The 23,766-nt window shown below is 33.5% G+C and overlaps 2 protein-coding genes across 2 annotated transcripts; both read right to left on the bottom strand.

Moving 5' to 3' along the window:
- Positions 1 to 825: 825 nt before the first annotated feature.
- On the bottom strand, positions 826 to 8,554 carry LOC149421894 (aldo-keto reductase AKR2E4-like). Its single transcript, XM_089634128.1, has 7 exons — positions 8,397 to 8,554; positions 5,273 to 5,353; positions 3,573 to 3,746; positions 3,295 to 3,411; positions 2,474 to 2,641; positions 1,735 to 1,941; positions 826 to 1,163 (listed from the first exon to the last, which is right to left on the bottom strand). The coding sequence occupies exons 1-7, from the start codon at positions 8,448 to 8,450 to the stop codon at positions 1,032 to 1,034; spliced, it is 933 nt and encodes a 310-aa protein (XP_089490254.1). The 5' UTR covers positions 8,451 to 8,554; the 3' UTR covers positions 826 to 1,031.
- Positions 8,555 to 9,193: 639 nt separating this feature from the next.
- Positions 9,194 to 18,092, bottom strand: LOC149421893 (aldo-keto reductase AKR2E4-like). Its single transcript, XM_089634127.1, has 7 exons — positions 17,937 to 18,092; positions 14,628 to 14,702; positions 12,883 to 13,056; positions 12,050 to 12,166; positions 11,550 to 11,717; positions 10,366 to 10,572; positions 9,194 to 9,649 (listed from the first exon to the last, which is right to left on the bottom strand). Exons 1-7 carry the CDS (start codon positions 17,988 to 17,990, stop codon positions 9,455 to 9,457), a joined length of 990 nt encoding a protein of 329 aa, XP_089490253.1. The 5' UTR covers positions 17,991 to 18,092; the 3' UTR covers positions 9,194 to 9,454.
- Between the last annotated feature and the right edge of the window lie 5,674 nt (positions 18,093 to 23,766).

The following is a 23,766-nucleotide window of genomic DNA, read 5'->3' as shown; positions in this document are numbered from 1 at the left end:
ATACCAGACTATTGTTAGACCCGCGATAATGTATGGCTCCGAATGCTGGACTATGTACAACTCCTACTCTAGGCAACTCGAATCAGCAGAAATGCGAATGCTTAGATGGACGGCAGGAGTATCATTAAAAGATAAAATTAAAAGCTCACGCATTCGTGGTAGCCTGGGTGTCACTGACATAAACAGTAAGCTAGAGGAACGACAGTTAAGATGGTATTGGCACATAAGAAGGAGACCACCAGACCACACAGTGAAGCAGGCAATGTCTATAGAGCTTCAAAGACAGTCATCCAGAGGTAGACCAAAGAACTCCTGGATGACCCAATGCTCCAAAATCCTACAAAGAAACGGCCTAGATGAAAGCGACACTCAGAACCGAAGAAGCTATAACCTGAGAACGAGAAGAGCCGACCCCAACAGCCTACCTAGGCAATGAGTTGGGATAGTGCTAGGAAGAAGAAAGAAAAAAAGAAGATTTGACAAGTTCTAGTATCTTCACCAAAAATGTAGACAATTTGTCTTGACGCCATCTAGTGAGAGAGTTAGCACTTACAATGCCTTTCTCATATAAAATAAAGTTGGTTGTTTTCAGGTGAAAAAATGTAATAAGCAGTAATTGTTGAATGAAACACTAGTATATATTGAATTATTTCGCGGATAAGAGATAAGCCGCCATAGCTCAGTGGTCAGAGCTGTCGACCGGAAATCGAAAGGACACGGGTTCAAGTCCCGTTGGCGTCATGTATCTTTTATCAGGAGATTTTTCAATGTGGATGAGTGTTTCAGGCTAATAATTATTGCTTATAAAAATAATTGTTACAAAAATAATATTTTGAAGAAAAAATTTATTCTCAATAGGCAATAATAAATTATTCTCATTATCTAGGAAAAATTAGAATAATTTGTTTTTGATTTTCAAGGTCTCTTTAGGTCGACTATCTGAAAACCAATTTGATAGGAACTAACAATTATTCTGGCTGCTTCTCGAAGGGATAGAACGGACTGGCGCTCCACTTCACTTGAGGAACGACTCAGCGGTCAATGTTGAAGCCGTCAATTGTTTCCACTTCCTCAGGGGTCAGTTTGAAGTCGAAAATGTCGATGTTTTGTTGAATGCGGGATGTAGTCACTGACTTTGGGATAGTGACAAGACCACGGTCAAGCTGAAAACAGTAGGTACGTCGTATTAATAAGTTAAAAGATACTAATGTTTTTTTTTTAAATTTTATATTATTTGGCATCGCGTCTTTTACACAATACAGACCTATCGCAATGCAATTATGTATGCATTATGTAAAAAACAGAATAGTTTTGAGAGAATGTTTAAAATAGACTTTTATTGGCGACAAGAGAGACTTTAACAATTTTAGCAAGACATTTTGAAAATCCTCTCTTTGAATAGGCTCACAGATTGGAGGTATAAAAAGTTAATAAAAGATCATCATATAATATTGTCACATTAATTCTATATTTTGTAAACAAAGTTCATTTTACTCGTGAGGTCAAAATTACCCCCCCACCACTACAGACCAGACTAGGCTGCATTGCCAGGCAGCTGAGTTTTATGCAGAAGTAAATGGCGATCATTTTGAAAAATGGTGGAAATCTGAATTTTTAAGAGGAACGTTGTAAAACGTTTTGTCTATAAGTTTATTTATAGCTAACGGTGGTCACTTTCTATACAGCCCCCTAGTTTATTGATAAAGTTGAGAAATAAAGATTGACACAACTCACCGCATAGCGCAATACAATTTGCACCGTGGACTTTCCGTACTTCTTTCCGATCTCAGAGAGGATGGGGTCGTGCAACTTTGGTGCTGGAGAGTCCTTGTCCTTGGCTCTCGGCTCCGGCATGGACCCGAGAGGGGTATAGGCCGTGATTTCTATTCCGTGCTCCTTGCAAAACGCTATCAGTTTCTTCTGGGTAAAGTTGGGATTCACCTGGAAACACAACATTAGATTTAACACATCTAGGTAATATAATTCCCTTCTTCATAAATTTTTACACGACTTCCCAGTGCTATTTTTTTGTACATGCAAAGGGCAAAAACACTACTAACAGATACCCTTACTACGATGGACAAACCAGTTTTTACATGCTAGTTCACTATTTTTTTTCTTCACGAAAGAATTTAAGAAAAAAATACTATGACTACGTTGACGAATAAATTTTCTACGACGATTCAGAATGTGCCATTTTTCATTTGCCACCAAAAGACATTGGCATTGGTGACATCACACCGACCAATTTCCTACTCTTATTAAGACGTTGTACAAAGTTGGAATCGTTCCGGAATGTTTGGTTTTAGATCGGTTTTAAAATCAATAAAGTAATTATGAATGAAAATATAAAAATTACAAAATTTTAGTGCGATTATCAGAATTACAAAAATAAACTTTAAACCTTCCACACATTTTTAACGAACCCTGTAATTTATTCTATAACATTATTTAAAATGATGATAATTTGTACCTCAACTTGGTTCATGGCTGGAACGGTGTTGGATGAATTGAGAAGTCTCTCCAGCTGGGGGATGTTGAAGTTGGATACTCCAATGGACTTGGTCAGACCCAAGCGCTTGGCTTCTTCCATTCCCTTCCAAGCGCCAATGAAATCGGTTTCGTCAACTTCATCCTTTTCCTAAATAAAAAAACTTAAATCACTCCTTGAGTAGTATTACCTGACTTACCTCAACCAGTAATTCCTGAAATTATTTGGAGTAAAAATGTTTATTATAATTTGGTGACTTTGTATTTTTTTTAAATTTTAAACAAAAAAAAATTCTTTCACATATCTTAACTGATCACCCTAACAGTACCAATTGATTTTTAGTTAATTAAAATATTTTAATAGTCATCTACATTTTTTACTCCATATAACATCAGGAATCACCGGTTAAAGTAAGTCAGGTACGTATCTCTCTCTGTACAGCAACTTTATTTATTATCCTTCATCATTTTGGCATTCAGGTGAAGCTTGTATATAAAAGGTTAAAACAAAATAGTGTCGACAATCTGCGACAAAATGGTAATACAATTCTCATCTTGTAGCGATTTTTTGTGAACACCACTCATTCTGTTCAATTGCATTAAATAATTATTTTAGAGACCTCTAGCGAAGAAATCACGAATCAATTAATAAAATTGATTCTACAAAAACATGGCTCGTTTGTAATTATATTCGATGTTGTCGTCATAGCTAAGATAGAAGATATCTAGTTATGGGTGTTCTAGGAGTTTATTTCTCGTAGTTTAATTTTGCAATCCATTTAATTTCAGTGTTTAAAGACTTACATCTAGACTGACTGGCCAATGGATGAGATAAAGGTCCACAAAATCCAATCCGAGATTTTCAAGAGACTGCCTCAAGGCTGGAACTACCTCCTGTTCCTCGTGTTTATCATTCCAAAGCTAGAAAAAAGCAAAGCTTTTTTAAATAACGCTTTTTTTATGATGCTTCTCAGTATTTTATATAGCGTAGGTGATGTTCAATGATGATGATGAAACTCTTATGAAACGATTATTTAAACGGAAAACAATAACCGAACATTTATTAATATAATTAGTATTACCTTTGTGGTGATGAAGATGTCTCCTCTGTTGACGGTGCCATCGTCGAGCTTAGTCTTCAGGGCTGCGCCAACTTGCTTCTCGGTGTCATAGATGGCGGCCGTGTCGATATGTCTGTAGCCGGATGAGATGGCAACTTCCACTGCCTGTTGTACGCTTTCGTTGCTTCCGCCGTTCTAAACAAAACGCATAGAAATTCTTTTCATATGAAAAATACTACGTATTTATGTGAATTGCAAAGATTTCCATTTTGTACATGAGCAATCATACTCCTCCCCACCGAGAGAACCATATCGGCGGGTTAGTTGTACAGATAGGAAGATATAATAATCTATGTATTTACTCCCAAAAAAACTATGGAAAGCTTTCAGGCTTTTTTTATGAGCGATCGTTCTATTTAAATATGTGTTTTTATTGGTACGCACAAGAGACCCAACTGCTTCCAGCTGTCTGGAGCCAGTGGGACTATGGCATCCCCAATTTGGATATGTTGTGAGGCTGAAGGTAGTAGGGATGGGAAGGAGATGCAGAGGAGGAAGGTGGAGAAGTACATGGCTATTCAGAACTGGTAATGCTGGACTAGACACGCTCAAAGCCATTTCAAGCAACGTTTTAATTCTGAATGGTGGTCTTATACCAGGGCGATACTGAGAGTATCTTTCAATCTGGAATGTGCAGAAAATATACAGTATATGATTTTATTTTGTGATATAATACAAATTAATAAAATAAAATTTACCTGATTTGAACACGCAAACTCTAGCTTGCTAGTCGAGAGCCTAACCTCGACCACGGAGGCCATGTTGACCTAAATGGGTTGATTATGGGAGGGATTTGAAATTACGGATACTGTTAAAATTGCATAAAAAAGTTCGGACTCGCACGTGTTAAAGCTATTTCCTGTTAATATTATTTAATCTGAATGAAAAATCTGTACAAACGTATAATATAGACGCAAAACATATATTTTCAATTGCTTTGCGTCACTTACATGTTTTGTTGATGATTTTAGGAGATTAATGTAGACATGATTAAGTTGAATTAAAAAATTTAAACTGTAAGAAGTTTTGTTGTTATGTTGGGACGCATTATCTATCTCTATATGTAAAATAAAATAGTTCGTTTGTTAAAAATATTAAATCTCCGTAAGTTATTTACTGATTGCTTTGAAATTTTGACACAACTTTTTATTCAAATACGTGGTGTTTTTATGTTATTTAGATGTCACCGGTGATAGGAAAAACCTATTTATTTGTCAGCTGATTGCATGCTTTTTTGGAAATCCGTGCCATCTGTTGGACAAACATATATTTTTTTAAACAGTGCCATCTGTTGGATGTGGCGGCGTACAGGTAATCCTACAAGAACATTTATCATGTTTGGTCCTTGTATCTCCCTAGACGCTGGGACCTCAGGTCATATTGCGAATGCAGAGCGCAACATTCTAGTATCATTAAAATTCTAAGCGTCTGAATTCTGTAACGATATGCAGTGTTCCCTGCAACCACCAAGCTGTTTCTTTTCCTTGGCTGCATGTTGCCCTAATGTTTCCTTTCTGCTTCCCCATCCCCATTAACTATCCCCTACTTGCAGGTAAAATCTCTAATAAGACATTTAAGAAAATCTTTTCCCGAGCGTCATTTCCTTTCTTCCAGAAGTTTCTTTTTAATGATTTTTTTACATGATTGAAAATAATACTCACCAACCAAGTTCCAAGTCCAAATATGGGTATTTTGTTTCCATCATTTAAGGTCAGGGTTGGAATCGTCGGTGTGATAACTTTCTGAAAAAATAGAATATTAATAAAAAATATTATAATGTTTTCAAAGCCCGTAAATTGATGTTTTTTGTTACATTTTATCATGAAGTCATTAAAAAATCATCCCTTGGAGATTCTCCCCGGATTCGCCTGTGTTTCTATCCATTTTTCATTTATCCAAATTGTGATATCCGAGAGAGTAGTTTGAGAGGTTACTCATAGATGGCACTGGATAGTAGTTCAAGAGGTTATCCGTAGAGGTCACACAGCTGTCGGTAAAGCAGGGATTGAGACTTAATTAATGCAACCTCAAGCTCGAAGCCCAAAATAGTTCCTACCGCCTGCAGAGCCATCAGAACCTATTGTTATCCATCACAAGTAAAGTAAAAAGTTTTTTATTGAGGGTTTTTGTTCAAAGAGTTTGTGAGAAAAACCCGGACTTAAAACAAAAATAAAAAATATGAAACACCAAAAATCTTATTAAAAGCCATGATAGTAATAACATTAATTAGAAAACCACATCTGTTCTTTAGATTAGATAATTATTTTACTAAATATGTAAAAATCAGGATAACTTTGCACACACAAACTCGAGTCGATTCACAAGTTCCTCATTACAACATACATTTCACCAACTACAACTAAAACGACCTTTGGGTAAATAAATTTGCAATATTTCTCTATAAAACTATTTAATATCCTCCATTTTGCAACAAAAACCATAAAAATTAACCGACTTCAAAAGAAGTATATAGATATGGATTATGGACACAGGAAGGAAGAATATAGATAAATTGTTGCAACCTAACAAAGATTAACGTTATGTTATGTTTTCTTGCGTATGTTTTTCCACTATATATTTATTTATCTTGAATAATGTTATATTTTTCTTCCATTTACTTCAAATTAACATGCTTATAAAACTAAACCAAATTTATAATTCACACAAATAACCAATGCGACCTTAGAACGGGGTACCCCAGTAAGATCACAATAACCATGTACAATGCGACCTTGGAACGGGACACCCCAGTAATATCACAATAACCACGTGCAATGTGACCTTAGAACGGGGTACCCCAGTAATATCACAATAACCATGTACAATGTGACCATATAACGGGGTACCCCAGTAATATCACAATAACCATGTACAATGTGACCATATAACGGGGTAACCCAGTAATATCACAATAACCATGTACAATGTGACCATATAACGGGGTACCCCAGTAAGATCACAATAACCATGTACAATGTGACCATATAACGGGCTAACCCGGTAAGATCACATTCTTTTCAACATTTGAAAAAGAAAAAAAAAAAACAAAACAAAATTCAAAGATTTTTTCTTGTCTATTATCACTTATTGTTTGAGATTGACTGACAAAACATGAATGTACATTAAGTATTGAAGATTGCTCTATCAGCTTCAGACTGTTTGTATTTTCCTAAACAATATTGACATTGACTTTTGAACCATTTGACATAACGTTTTCTTCTATTTACATCAAGATAATCATAATAATTTATTAAAAATTGAACCCAATAATAATTTCACTGAATAAATGTTTTATATCGAAACCTTATTTTTGACCATTCATCGTTAAAAACGCGGAATTATGAAACACATTAACAGTTTGGTGGAAATTAAAATGAAGATAAAGCGGACATTTTTTTATATCAATCCATAAATCCCGAAATAACTACTTACTGTCATCATCGCAGGTCAAGTTCTGATATTGAAATATAAACACATGTTGATAATTATTATTACTCCACAGTAGTTTTAATAATGTCCATGTTTATCTCCAAAGTATTATATTAATTCCACTGTGTTTATGTAATAAGTTTTTAAAACGCGACCCGACCTAATTATTTTTTGTAGAAAAATTCATGTTTTAGTGAAACATCTGGAAATGCTTATTTACTGGAAAAATCAAATTATAAATATAATATAATGCTAGTATCTACAATGTAGATTCTACATAATATTAATTTAATTTAATGAAATCAATATATTTTTTAAAAAGGCTGACAGTCGCACTGTCCTTCTGTTGAGTAATCAAAGATGACCATTTTCATACAAAACAGAATCAATTCGGATATCGACATATTTAGCATCGGTGAAGCTGCCTTTAAAAGGCAAGCTCTATTGATGCTGGTATAGTAGTTGATACACAGCTTACTTATTATGTAATACCATTTTACAAATGTACTTACGGATTAAAATATAATTTTGTTATGTTTTTAAAGGAATAAACTAATTGAATTGAATTGAAAAACTTTAATTTGGATATATCTATATTTGAGTCGTCGACTTGCAATACCCGATGTGAAAATTTCTGCTGGTTCTAATACATTCTCAAAAATGGAAAATAAAAAAAATTATAAATATTTTACGCTAAAAGTCAAAACAATAATATATATTATTAGGTGTAATTTTTGTAATGAACAGCAAAGTGAGAACCCTACATGGTGACTATGAATTGAAAGTCCCATTACAAACTAATTTAAAATATGTAATTAGTATCTAATCACTACAATGTTTGAAACTTACCGTTTGAAAAAACTACTAAATCTACTAATCTACTAAATCTTCTCATTGAACACTTTTTTTTTAAATTCATAAATCTTTATTTATAGTTTTACGCTCCAATGTGACACACGTGTATCAATGATTGAAACAAATATCAATAGTAAGTAACCCTTGCAAATAATATGAAATAGAAAAAGACAAAGACATTAAAAAAAAGTAAAGTTATAAGATAAGAGATAATATTTTGTATATGACAAAAATATTCAGTATTCGATCTTATCGTTTTAGACGATTTTCAAAGGTTTACACTAACCGTCTTATTAATTAGATTCTTATACACCCGTTAAACGTTGGTGTGGTAAAGCTGACCTTGAGCCAGAGAAATGTTCTTTAGCTCCCTTGGAAAGTACGGGAAAACACATTTCTTACTAAGATAAAAACATTGAGTACAGTCGTAGGTATAACGTAGGTGTAATTATAACCATATTTACATAAATAACCCAAAAAGTTATCAATATTTTAACTTACGGCGTTTGTAAGGCAAATTATAGCAGCCAAAAAGAAAAACACAAATTTGGCCATGGTTACTGGTGAGTGCTGGTTGTCACAGTAGTTTATAGTCTTGCTTGGAGCCCGGTTCACTAACGACTGATCGTAGTGTTAACATATCGTTAATAAATTTAAAAAAACATCAAAGTCATTCGACTATATTATAAGACTGGAAAGATAAGGTTATTACTATTATTATTTTCGGTTGAAATTAACTGATTTTGCGTATGAGATTACATTTAACACTTAAATTTGAAATTGAATTATTATAACCTCGAATACCGCATAATATTATTATTCATTATACGAATAAGAGTTGTTACCTTATATGATAAAATACGTTAAATATTGTTGTATGTCGTATAGTTTTTGCTGATATTGTACATTTTATTCCCAGGGACCGGTGTCAACCGCGATACCGACCTTGCCAGATGCCGATCGGGTAGGACCGACATTAATTTCGAATATTAACTTCTGTAATGTCACCCGATTCAGGTAAATGCGTATATATCCGTGTGTTCAAAAGTATACAGAATACATTGTCATCAACAAAGAGTTTATCTCCCGATTTTCACTTCGATCGAATGTCGGGAAGTGGGTTAATTCCGCTTCCGAGATTGCATTGAAAGTGAAATTCTTCTACTAGACCATTTAACAAGACCAAATAAAACAAAAAAATGCTGGTTCTTTAATTTACAGTAAAAAAATCACAAAATATATTACGATTTGCCAATCTTCTAAAATAATTATACAATAGTCATATTTTTTTGGCGTACGTATTAGTTACCTACGAGTATTACTAGGACCAGAATACTTAAATAATATCATAAACACCTGTATAAACGTAATAATCCTTCATAATACATCGCATTTCTGATGTGGCGAAGTTGTTATTACGGTAAAATAAAAACATAATTAATTTAAGATGTCCAATTTTTATTATTTGATTCCGACAAAACACACTTCCAACAATTTTATGTGTTGCACAACATTTTAAAATATTTTTTTATCAAGTACGCGGAAAGCAGAGAGAGGGTCTACGCGGAAGGCTTCTCGAAGGGATAAAACGGACTGTCCTTCCAGAAGAGAGGAGACACGACGCGGCGGTCCAGGTTGAAGCCGTCAATCGTCTCGATGTCTTCAGGAGTCAGCTGGAAGTCGAAGATGTTGACGTTTTGCCGAATGCGGGACGGGGTCACGGACTTTGGGATGGGAATCAAGCCGCGGTCAACCTGAAAAGAACACATCGTCATAATCTAGGCAAGTCTGACTTTCTGCTACAATGTTTACTAAATGACTTTTTTAAATTTGATTTTACAAAAATGACTTAGGATTACAGAAAAAAAATCTACGGTTGCATAGAGCATACTATAAAAATACATGTTCAGATAATTTTGGTTCCCCCAAATTGAAAAATCACGTTGACAATATGTTTTTAAGAACGAAAAAACAATATTGGAATCTAGTCAGAAATATTTAAAAAACAAATATGTATGAATTGTGCTCTGAAAAATATGTAGAGACCTTCAAAGTTAACCCCAATTAGGTTAGAAATTGAGCAACCATAGTTCAATTTGGGGCAACAGATTATGTATAATTTATGAAATATGTTCTCTCACTGTTTAACAAAGTTATTTAAATTATTAACCTACGAGTAGCCGTAAATATTAGAGATACCTACCTTGATAAGGTCGTTCCAAAATATATTCATCCTACGGATAACATTCCATTAGTCATTTTGGTCAACGGCTCTCAGTAATAATAAGATAGAGATTAATATCCACTTTGGGAAAGTCTTAAATCTTATCAGGTTAAGGGCGCTCGTTGGCTGGGTACGGCGGTAGGTACTCCGTACCGTATCCGTAATCCCGAGAGACCCTCTCCTTCAAGAGGAATAACTAATGTATGGCCTGTTGGCCTGTCTCTAATGTACACGTATGTTACTTACCGCGTAACGCAGAACCACTTGCACTGTGCTCTTTCCGTACTTCTTGCCTATCTCTGTGAGGATGGGGTCGTCTATTTTGGGTGCGGGAGAATTCTTGTCCTTAGCCCTCGGCTCCGGCATCGACCCCAGGGGAGTGTAGGCCATTATTTCGATACCATGTTCTTTGCAAAAAGAAATCAGTTTCTTCTGGTTGAAGTTCGGGTTTACCTAAACAAATATCAAATTTTAAATGTTTTGTTTGTCAGTAATTCGTTCACCTAACTTTTCAGCAAATATTGGAAACAAATAGGTAAATAATCGTTCTAATATTATGTACTAGTAAATAATTTAGATCCCTGCTTGTGCGGGATGGATCAAAAATAATTTAACAATCATTTTGTTTTGTTGTTTAGTATGAAACAAAATTACACATAGAGGACACCGTCAAACTGAATCTTCTTCTTTATTACTTTAATTTACGAAAATGATAAACGTCGCAATGTACCCAGTATCCTTCGAGCATTTGCGAGGTAAGAGGGAACTGTGGGCGGGTGTTCCAAACTAGTTCGAATATTATTTTGTATACTTTCGTTACTATCGGTGTGCAAAAAACACTCAAACTTGTCCTTTTTAGAATGATTCACCTGCACACAAGCCTATTTTTTTACTGTAAAATAGTCACCGCACGAGATTGGTAGGTACAGCATTAAGGAACATAACACACCCAATTGGAAAACGTTGTGATGCACAAACAAATGTGGGAGGGGTAGAAAAAGTTAAAGATAAAGATTTTCTTTCCTGAGTAACTAAATATTTTTTAAATAAAGACAAACATTCCCGAGTAATAAACCTGACAATATTTGAAAATCTCCTACCACCACTTGTTTCTTGTGTCATGATAGAGGACTTAGCGAGCCGATGAATTAAATTCCCGACGCCTAGGGGGGACCCAACCACTGACCGGCCAATGTATGTAAAGAACATGTTATATAAAAAATAATTCAATATTTATTCTAAGAGTGAAGTTTTGATTTTGTAGCAATAATTATTGGAAACTTTTACGGAAAATTATTTTCACGTACTTACAAATATTTTTTGATTTGTTTTGTTATAGGAAAATATAACACACTAAGGTAAAATTTTAAATAAATCACTTCTTATAAAATCAGGCTTCTAATAGATAAATAAAAATGAATTAAATTTACCTCAACTTGGTTGACAGCAGGCCTTGTGTTTGAAGAAGCGAGAACCCTTTCCAGCTGAGAAATGTTGAAGTTGGACACTCCGATGGACTTGGTCAGACCCAAGCTCTTGGCTTCCTCCATTCCCTTCCACGTCTCGAGGTAGTCTGTGTCATCGAACTCGCCTTTATCCTAAATTAGGTTAAGAGCACAATCACAATAATCAGAGCGCATTCATTACATAGGATCCTGAGACATGCTAATTGAATACCTCCAAAAGGAAACGAATCCTCGCCACAAAAAAGCTTTAAAAACGTTTTTCGTTCAACTTGAAGGGCTTCGTATAATACCATAGTTAGTTAGCTACTATGTATTTTATTCAATATGTTACACCTTTAGAAATAACATGAATGTGAATCTATGACCTGGATACATCATGACTATATTTTTTTCTACATTACATAAATTGTACTTTAATAAGCAAGATGTTGGTTTTGTTATAAATAAAATGTGAAATGACTTACATTTATACTGATCGGCCAATGGATGAGAAAAAGGTCCACATACTTCAAGCCAAGGTTCTCCAAAGACTGTTTGAGAGCGGGGACAACCTGCTCCTGACGATGTTTGTCATTCCACAGCTGTAATGAGGGTGACATTGATTAAGATAATATTCGACGTTGGATCGGAATTATTTTTGAATGAAATGTAGTATTATTTATAACCAACTTGAGGACGTGCTCGCATGACGTGCCTAGGTAATTGCAACGGTTGCCTGGTAAAATAATCACAAATTAATTATCTACTTTAAATTTAAGGATGACCACGAAAGACTTAAAATTTTGAGTGAATCAATAATTAAGTTATCAAGGTATCTTCAATAAAAAAACAATTCGACTAATGGACCGAGTTCTAGTTTAGATGGAACAATCACACGATGATTTTAATATCTACACTAAAAAGGCCCGATGACTCTTTGGAAGTCTGAAAGACCCTGATCGCTTTGCGGTTATAATGTAAGAAGAAAGAATCTAGTAAACACATAGTTTTATGTAAAAACGACATGATATTTTAAAATAATAACAGGAAATGATCTTACCCTGTTAGCTAAGCAGCCCTATGATTTTAAGAAACAAATATATCATGCATAAATTTTTTTAATCAATTTCAAGTTTAAATAGCCCAAAACTAGGAACTTGTGTTGTGCATGATTTTCCATCTCACCCGACGAAAATAATTGTTTCTTATAGATACTAATTAAATTGGAACGAAGTGTTATTTCAATCATTTGAGCGTATTTAGCAGTAATTCGAGTACCTAATGATACTATTCTGGTAACAGAATAGATATTATTTACCTTTGTGGTAATGAATACATCTTCTCTTTTGACGGTCCCATCGACGATCTTAGTCTTCAGGCCTGCGCCAACTTGCTTCTCGGTGTCATAGATGGCGGCAGTATCGATGTGCCTGTAACCGGCTGCGAGGGCTACCTCTACTGCCTGTTGCACGTTCTCGTTGCTTCCGCCATTCTTATAAAACATAAACATGCGATTACAAAGTAAGCAATTATATTCTTGAATTTATTTATGAGGGCATCATAGTTAAACTAACTTCTGGAAATAAACAAATAGCTGCAGACCGTAAATGTTTCGGTTGTTGTTTTATCTAAAATTATTTTATTCCGAGAATTTATCTCAGTTTTCTAAGAATAAAACAATACATTTTATTTATTTATCTATGCTTCTGCGGGGAACCACGGGTGTTTGTCCAAATATTATGAACTTTTTTATGCCTTGATAAGAAATGTTTGTATTAATGAGCAAAATTAGTAATTTTTTCGAAAATACACAAATCACGAGGCATAAAACCAACAAAATCTTACAAATACTTGGAAAAATACAACTGTGGACAAAGAAACTTCAAATACATAATACACCTAATAATAATAATTGGCTCTAGTATTAAACTCGATAGATTGACCCTTCCTAAAATCACTATATTATAATATAAATTACATATAAATTATCAATTTACACTTTACAGCATAAATTGACAAATAGCCGCCGCCTCGAGGAAAGAGCGAGGAAGTAATTTATTATAAAAAAATACTATATTTTAGTAGGCGAAACGACATATCTATAAATAATGCAGAGTGGAAATATTTCAAAGGATCTTTAGATTTTTTATTTGGCATTGTATTTTCTAGTTGATACCAAATAAACATTGACAGGTGTATAGTGTCACGTGGTTGTCATAAAACTACGTTAATTTTAGCTTTCGGGTTTTATCTTTCGATTTCTTACGTCAAGTTACGGTGTGTATTCGTATTGAATGTTAAAATAAGTACATATGAAATTACAATTTGTTATCGAAAATGGAGAATGTTATCGAAAGGTGTCATAAAATAATATTTTTATGGGTCTGGGTTGATACGTGCTTTGGAAAACAATTCATGAAAATTTCAGGATTAGCGTGAGTCGATAAATTGCTAGCAGTTTTTCAATTTATCTAATGAACCACTAAAACAGTCATTAGTATCTTGTAGGGCCTCGGGTTAGAAATGTTTTTGTAAAGAAATGTCGTTGAGTACCGAGAAGTTGGTTTTAATATCAAGTATAACATAATGTTTTTTTTATTTTTGTTAAGGCTGTGAGAGACATCGAATGAAGGGTAAATGCAGGAAACTCCGTTAAGGGCAAGTAAAATGCTGCAGAAATGAGATTCCTGAGGCGTGTCTGTAGTAAAAAATGCAAGGCTGATGTTACCACAATGATTAATGTTAAGAAAGGGAAGCTCAAATGGTTTGGTCATATAGAGTGAATCAACGAAGAAAGAAGTGTAAGGAGAATATATTAGGTTAATAGTAGAAGACGTTGGAAACACCCGAGGAAGATATGGCACGATCATTTCACGATCAGTCAGAATAACAGTATGGTATTTATGAGACCTAAAAGTATGGATATTACATAGTTCCATGTATGAGATATGGTGTATGAATGTAAATGAAACAAGGAGTGTGTGCCATGACGGAGTTGTTAATCCCTGTGAAGAAAAGGTGTGATGGTTAGTTAGTGAAATCATTTTTATAATCAACACTCACCAACCATGTTCCAAGGCCAAGAACTGGAATCTTGTTACCATCATTCAATGTAAGCGTCGGAATCTTTGGTAAGTCCTGAAAAAAATGAAATGCCCTTAGTGAAAACTGGAAATTCAAAAATCATTTAAACTTGAGCATTTAGTTTTTGGGTAACTATGCCGGGTCCTCTTTAGTAACCCAAAATTAATAACGGAAATACTTTCGGCCGTGTAAATCTGAAATCGTGATAAGAATAAATAATCTGGGTTAAAAAAAAAAAATCTCAAAAACCTATTTTCATATGTCACGTCAAAAGTAAAGAACATTAAATATACACGGTGTCCGGAAACTCGTAGTACAAGCGGGAAACTGGAGAATCTACACCACATGGGGAACCCAAATATACATAAATTTTTTTGATTTGAGCATTTTCACAAAAAAAAAAAAAAAACCAAAAAAAATATTTTTCGGCTATTTTAGGGTTAAAGTTTTTTCTGGTGTTTAGGGTTAACAACAGATGTTTTAACCCTGCAGAGCAGAAATATTTTATGATTACACCGGATTAAATGAAGGGTGATTTCAAAATAATGCTTCAAATCCGAGTTTCTTCATTTGTTTTACTTTCAAATAGTTTTAATTAGTTGGGTACTTTGATCTTCAGTAATAATTTATAAGAATTTGATTAAAAAAAATAAAAATCAACTTCTAACTCGATTTACTCGATAACGAAAGCTCAAATCAAAAAAATATATAATACAAAATCGACTCCAAATGTGATGTAGATTCACCAATTTCCCGCTTGTACTACGAGTTTCCGGACACCCTGTATATGTAAAGTAGTCTTTTATTTACACTTTATATTCATAATATCACAGCTTGCAGATTTAAAGAAAACAATAAAACCGGTTCTTGTTTTATTATTTATAATGGTAGTAGAATCGAAGCCTGCTGGTATTAACGTATTTTATTGTTTTCGCAGGGGTGGGCGTTCACTTAGCAACAAGTACCTATTTACATTCTCGGATCAATTAATTTGTCTAAACATTGATCCAACTCGCATCTTATACCTTTGTTTTATTTAACTAATAACGTTTTGAAAAAAAAAGCCCTGGAATTAAAAGAAAAAAAAGCTTTGAGAATTTTTATTTTTATGTATTTTATCATTCTCGAAACCTGGTCTATATTTTAATGAAGAGTTCAATTATATAAACGCAATATAATTGAATAGATACATTTTTAAATGAATTTTGTGAATGGTATTTGTATTTTACGATAAAAACTTGACGGATACATTATAGAATTATTTTTTTGTAACCTTATTTTAAATTACGAACACAATGATAAAAAATTGTTTAATTAGATTACATATTTTTATTTCTATATTTCCGCTGTAAAAAATCTATTTACCCTTGAAAATTTTTGTTATTTTAATTTTATTTTACATTATAGAAACAAACAGTACAGTGATGAAACAATATACAGGAATAAGATATTTCATGTTGGGTACCTATGATATGTTTCCTTGTAATGTCTGCTAAGTGGTATGTTTATTCCTTCATTACCAGGTGACGTGTGTAGTATATAGGTGTGTGTGTGACGTGTGTAATGTAAGGGTGTGTGTGTGTGTGTGTGTGTGTATGTATTAAATTATTGACATGATGCCACGTTTGAATTTGGGCAGTGAATCCGAAAAAATGTCGATGTTAGAGTTAAGACAAATATTATTTAGAGTATGAAGAGCTCGGTTAGTTGGAATTAGATGCTGCATTTGTTTTATAAAGCGTGTGGAATAGCACTGTATGTCGTGTATATCTCAAAAGTATATTAAAGTTAAAGGGACAGAAGTTCGGTACAGTCAATGTCATTGTTTAAAATTCTGTGTATAAATATTGAGTCATCTACTGCTCGTCTTCGCTGCAAAATTTCAAATGTACACTCAAAGTTATTATTGAATTTGTGGGTGATATATTTTTTAAACTTGTTTTGGATACGTTCTATACTATCTATGTAAAATTTATATTGTGGATTCCACATAGGCGATGCATATTCCAGTGTACTTCTGACTAATGAGAAATATAACATTACAATTGTACGCGGATTACTGAATATTTTACTTACACTTAGTACGAAACCAAGCATTTTATACGTATTGTTATGGTGAAGTATTTAAACTGTAAATAGGTCATTTATTATTTTTATTTTTTTTATTTTTTTTTATTACTTTATTTATTTTCATTTCTTTACACATATTATACATATTAATAGATAGTATATAATAACACAATATATAATACCAAATAGTATACACAAGAAATGAAAATCCACTAAGGCACTGCCTGAGTGTGGGTAATATAAAACGATTACTATATTTCAAGTACCTAAAGTATAATATACATTAGTTGAAAAGTTTTTTTTTGTTTATAGTTATTATAAAAAGTAAAGAGAAAAACATTATGTACAATAGTTTATAAAGTTTCAGCAAGTGAGTTGTAGAAAGGATCAATAAATTTATAGTAAAAGCGTTTCAATATCTGCCTCATTTAGCATAATTTTACCTCACTAATTATTAATTAGTAATTATTAATTAATTATTAATAATTATTATTCATAATAATTATTAATTATTAATGAATTATTAATTATAATTAATTAATAATTATTAATTCGATATGTTGATTATCACAATGTTTTAATGTTATAATTTCCACCATTGTTATTTATTCATAAATTTAAAATTTTATGTGTTCTTTTAAATTATTCAAATTGCGTTAGTACTTTTAATTTCTAATTGTTTTTTTAAATATTATTTTTAGCCTTAAATTTACCCGTGGAAAAGTCCATATGTTATTGTTATTAAATTGCTTATATTGCTTTCAAATTTTGCATTTTACAATGTTTTTACATAATTAGTTTAGTATTTTTACTGAATCAATTTACCCTAGATAAATATTTTAAAAAGTGTGTATATATTTTTCCGCTTTTATAATCCAAGATTAAATTGTTTTTTTTTTTTAAATATAATTATCAGTCTTCCTCTATACTGACTCAAATTACCCTTGAAAAGTCTCCTCAACAACACCGGTCATTCCTATCATGGAGGAAAATATACAATCTCTATAAATAATCAATATTTTTTTATAACTATAACCCTACTTTTGGAAACTGTTAGGTCATAGATCGGAAAAACTAATGTTACACACTATCGATATGGAACTATCGAGGTCTAACACATTACAAAAATATGGCTATATACCATTAGATGCATACGTTATCTGGATTATTACTCTATAAAAGCATGTTTGATTGCATTAATTAAAGGATATCACTTACAGCATTTGTTGCACTGATCAGCGCAGCGGCCAAAAATAAAATAGCGGTCACCATCGTGGTTCGTGGTGGAATGTGAATTCAGTTGATAAATCTCAGCTGTGGGTCGATGTTACATAGTGTTACCACAAACCCGATTCACAATTGACTGATTTACCAGTGGCCGAGGCTTCCTACTTAAAGTGACTGACCTCGAGATGCTTGAAGACTGCGGGTTGGTGGATATGATTGCCTGCAACAGATTGTTTTGCTTGTATTAATCATACAGTTGGCTTATAGAAAGGTAGATTTTTAATTTATTGTTGTATATATGCTACCGGAAATGTATGATATATATATATGAATTGTAAACAACTCCTAGGAAATATATTTAATTCCGAAGCTATTTAGGAAATGTATAAAATATTGTTAAAAATTATTTAATACATACATATCTTGGGAAATGTGTACATAATTAATAAAGTATATAATTCTAATATCGTATTAGGAAATGTATAAAATGAATGAATTTTGTTCTTATAAAGTTAAACTTTCATTTGGTAAGTAATCAGTTTGTTATTTAAGTAATGATAAATGTCACAATATTGAAGTAAAAGTCTTTATTTTCCTCTAATACGTTAAATGTAAACAAGGCAGTCTATATGGCTGTTTATTTTTGCAGGGTAAGCTGGAATGGCACTTGGAAGTACACAATAGTTTATTTTTATAGCACATACACTAGCGCGATCGCCTGATCAGACGATGCAATACCCTCACCTTGCCCCGCTATCCCCAAGTACCTATTGATACCTTAAATGTTTTACATTTCCGATTGCTATTTAGGAAATGCATATGTTTCCTAGGAAATGTGTCTAATATAATTTATTTCACACATTTACAGGCGATTTTAGGAACTACATACATTTCTTGGAAATTGAATACAATGAAGGATTACATACATTTCCGTTAACACATATATTTGTTCAGCTTCGTTTTTACAATTTGGGAGGTGGATATGGTACCGTCGCCCCGGGAACCATTTGTGCTACGTTTGATGTCTTAGAAGGAATGCCCAGGTTCATGGGGATCGAGGTTTTTCCGAGTCTTCTGAGCGGCGGATGCATCTGTCCACCAACGTAATAGGACTCTCTCGGAACATTGCTTCGCACCGCAGTCGGAGGGATCGATTCATGCGTCTGTCACTCCTTTCCTTAGATTCCTACCCACCCCTCGTACCTTTATTCTTCCCAGAACTTCGCATCCTTTCTCTCATAAAAAGACCCTTTACACCACATCCCCAAAGATGACACAGGCCCTGAGGGGAAATATTTTCTTTAGGGCGTCCTATATGGAGCTAATGAAAAAAAAAAAAAAAAAAATTAAAACAGGTTTGGTACTTTATTTTGAACAACAGGCCACCAAAGAAAAATGCCCATGTTCTGGTCGACGAATTTTATAGAGTGCAAAATGTTACTTAAAATAGTTAACAAAATAGACAAACCAAAAATTATTTAAGTAAAATAGAAGTAATATTACAATGAATGTAAACGTGGATATGGGTATATTAAGGAAATCAGTTAATCGGAAATTTTGTTTTCTAATGTTAGTAATTTAATTAAAAATATTGTAAACCTATAAAACACAATATTTCTGCTAAAATGTTGGTGAAAAAATGCATGTTAATAAATATGAATTAAGATTTTCACGGCCAAAAGTATTTTTGTTATTTGTTTTTAAAGTCTTGTTTTTGAAGTCCTGGGGAGACCCAAAACTTATAGAGCACGGCTGATTACGGAGGCCATTGAACTTCATAAAAATCCCGTAAACATTAATAGAGACGATGGAGCTAAGCTCAATAGTTCTTGGTATCAGGTAATTGACGGCTACACCAGAGCTTAACGAAGAAAACCACTTTAAATAAAAAAAATGATACGTTAATGTTAGCTCAGAGGGTTGGAGCTGGCAACACGGTATCACAACCTCATACATAAGCTCACATTTCACCACAATCTCAAATAACACATCTGCCCTGATGATGGACACTGCAATGCTGTCCGAAACGTTGGCTAAAGAAGGAGTTAGCGCAACACGGCATAACACCCCAAAAACAAATAGCAAAAATGTTAATATATGTTTGAAAAAAAAGACAAATTTAAGTAATTTCGTTCTTCACCATCGTTTTTCATCAAAGACGAAACCACATTAAATCTTTCATCTATTATATGTTGTCAAACAAAGAACGTGTTTGAATATTAATAACATTATGTATAAGCCACTAGCTGTCTGACGTCTTGAGATGAATTATTCATAGAGATTGACGATAACGATAATCAACAATCAACAGTAATTATATATTACACCGAACAATTTTCCTGTAAAATTAAACAATGTTTGGAAAAATAAAATTCAAGATTCCTGTCTTCACGATATCTGGAAATATAGCATAACTACGATATTTGGAATTGTATTAATAATAGTGACAATACGCACGTTGGTAGAGTATGCGTAAGTAATTTTTATTATGATAATATTCATTTGTGCGTAGATCATGAACAGATATAAAACAAGGATAAATTAAAACAAAACCTTTTCAATGCATCGGTTATAATAAAACATTTTTTAAATTTCAAGGCCCATAATATTTAAAATTGATATTGTATTAATTTAATATTGTATTGCTTCCTCTATGCTTTTCTAACAATGCTACTGTTTGATCCTTCAAACATTTATATAAACACACATATATATGCTTCTCTAACAATGCTACTGTTTGATCCTTCAAACATTTATACAAAAACACATATTTATATTTATTCAAAACTCAATACCAAACATACACACAGAGAAAAATGATTACGGCAGATATTAAAATCCGGTTAAAAACGTGATGGCAGACCATTTCCTAAGAAACTATCAGTACATTCAGAATATATCTGAACACGTGTTCAGATATATTCACTTGATATATTCATGTGTAATGTCCGAAGGAGATAGGGTCCTATTTGTTAAGTTGGTAGAGCGGTGCCCCGGCAGTGCGAAGGTCCTGGGTTTAAATCCTAGATGTGACCGTATCTTTTTCTGACTTTTCTGTTTCAAATTTTTGTTTAAGAATCACTTACATATATTGACTTCAATAATTAAATATTACAATTTGAGGTTTTACTCATTAAGTTATTACAAAAATAAATATTCATCCCAGACTTGCAGAAAAGTCAATAGATATCGCACATTACAAATAGGATATTTATTCAAGATACTGTCTGGGTTGCATTTAGTTCGAGTTGGATCTTGCGATCGGTAACCGGATAAATCATCACATCTTTAAAAAGTTATATAAAGTCATGGAAAGTGATGAAACAAAAACTTTATTAACTGGGTTATGCAGATTAGGTTAGGTTAGGTTAAAAAAAAAATTTTCATCGTTTCTAGTGACTTTATATCACTTTTTAAAAGTGTGTTGAATTGTCACTGTGTTGAGTTATCATGGAACCCTTGCGATCACACATAAAGATAGTGGCCAAAAAAATGTGCGGTGAGAAAATGAAAATAATATTGTTAGTTCTTATTCGTATGATACTGTTAAATATGACCGAAGGAGATAGGGTCCCACTAGCTCAGTGGTAGAGCGGCGCCCCGGTAAGGCGAGGGTCATGGGTTCAAGTCCTAGATGCGACCATATATTTTTCTGATTTTCTATTTCATCTTTTCGTTTAAGAATCGCTAATATTTCTTCAATAATTAATTATTACAATTTGATGTTTTACTCATTAACTTATTCTTAAAATAAAAATTACTTTGTTTATAACCACTAAATTTTATTATAAAACGGGAAAATTAAATAAATAAAATTTCGTTGTTACAAACCATGGAGCTACAATTGAGGCGCTACTGCGTACAAACGAAACTTGTCGATACGATAAGCGATGCGCGTAGACAGGATTCGGTAGTTTTAGTTAGAGCGCTGGGAGAGTTGGAGGTCAGTTGGAGGTAAAACGTGGAACCTATTTCATCAATGTTAAAAACAAAGTATTTTCATTTACATAAGGTTGTTTCTGGCACACTCGAATGTCGAAGAATCCGTGACACCGCTTGTGTAGTTATTTCTATTATGCTAAAGAAACCACAGTAGGATCTGAAGAATAAAAAAAGATTTCTGTTAATACTAGTCCGAACAAATAATATCTGTCTAAGTACAAGTTTAATTAAAAAATATATCACTTTCCAGATGGAATTGAAAAACGCTAAAAGTGAAACAACGCTATCGACACGTAAGACTATCGACATTTAAAGAATAAATATTGTAATAATGCTTTGCACAGAATGCCATTCAACCGCAACTTGTTCGGAAATATTAATCTGCAGTGAACGTTCAGAAAACAATGGGAGTATAGATATTTCATTGGTACCGGACATTGTATTTATAAATCAGCAGTAGGTGATTCTCCGCGGAAATGGAGCAATAAATTATACGAAACAATACTTTGCACTATTTACGCAATACATACACATCGCTGGTTTGGTTATTTGGAAAATGAAACATTTTTATTGTCTTTTGTTCCCCAGATGAAAACAACTAAGTACTGAATTTTCAGTTGTTTTCATCCGTATCTAACGTTTCAATTCGAAATCAATTCTTCGAAATAAGTTTTTCGAAACTCAGTTCTTTGAAACTTTGACTACGTTTTCTTCGACCATGCAATTCTTCGAATTTGGTTCATATTTTTGTATTAAGAATTCGTTTACGCTCAAGAATTGCTGCTCTAAGAATTGAGACATCGAAAGAATGTGTATTTCGAAGAACTGCCATTCGAAAAATATGTTCTTCGAATAATTGATTTCGAAGAATTGATTTTCAACGAATTTAACTATAATCGTTTTATTCTTTTTGTTTTAGTGTTTTTATTTGTATTAAAAATTAAAGGCAATAGTATTTAGTAGCTTGGTGTAGTTGCCTGATACAGGGTGCGGCAGAGAGGACGGACGTTTTTGAGATGTGTAGTACTCTCCCCCTCCGTCTACGAGAGAAGTGGGGGGGGGGTGCCGCTTGACTCATTAGTTCCTAGCATTGTTTTACCAGTTGTCGTCATGGAGCCGTGGACGGTGGAGCACTACGTTTTCGCCCATGATTGTTTCGTCCGAAATAATGAGTCAGTCACCGTCGTACAGGGTGAGTTTCGTCGCCACTTCAATAGTTATACACTAGAATAGAGCTGTTCCTTCTCAAAACACCATCCTTCGTTGGGTTGAATCACTTCGCAGGCGTGGTGAACTGATCAACAGAAGACCAAGAGGAGCTCCGCGAACAGTTCGAACTCCTGAAAATGTTCGACAAGTTCGAACGTGTTCGACAAGCCTTTCTTCGCAGTCCGACTCGATCTGCCCGGAAACATGCTGCTGCATTTCACCTCAGTGATCGTTCGGTAAGGCGAATTTTGCATATGGATCTCCGCTTTCACTCCTATGATATAGAGCGATGTTGGAGAGAGTCTACGCGAACTTCCAATAACGCCTCCAGCACTGCATCAACGATTTCGACCACATGCCTGATGTAATTTTCCACACTAAAATGTCTTAAATGCTATTTCCTCGCAAACCCGATTCCATCAATAAATTTGTTTTTGAGTAAAAATGAACTATTTTATGATTTTTTAAAACCGTCCGTCCTCTCTGCCGCACCCTGTATATGATATCGATCTTTCTCATTTGGGCAGCTTATAAATGGGCGGTTTCTAAAAAAATAATGTAGATAAAGCTTTGTGTAATAATAATAATACTTTTATTTCGGGCTACGTGCAGGGTTCATGCAATGCAATGAAATCAATATCGGTCTGATCAGCATAGCACACAATAAAAA

The sequence above is a fragment of the Hesperophylax consimilis genome, chromosome 8, assembly GCF_061612785.1.
Source record: "Hesperophylax consimilis isolate HC1 chromosome 8, BYU_Hcon_1.0, whole genome shotgun sequence".
Classification (NCBI taxonomy): Eukaryota; Metazoa; Arthropoda; class Insecta; order Trichoptera; family Limnephilidae; genus Hesperophylax; species Hesperophylax consimilis.
Note: the sequence above shows the minus strand (reverse complement) of the source record. Positions and strands in the feature narration are given on the sequence as shown.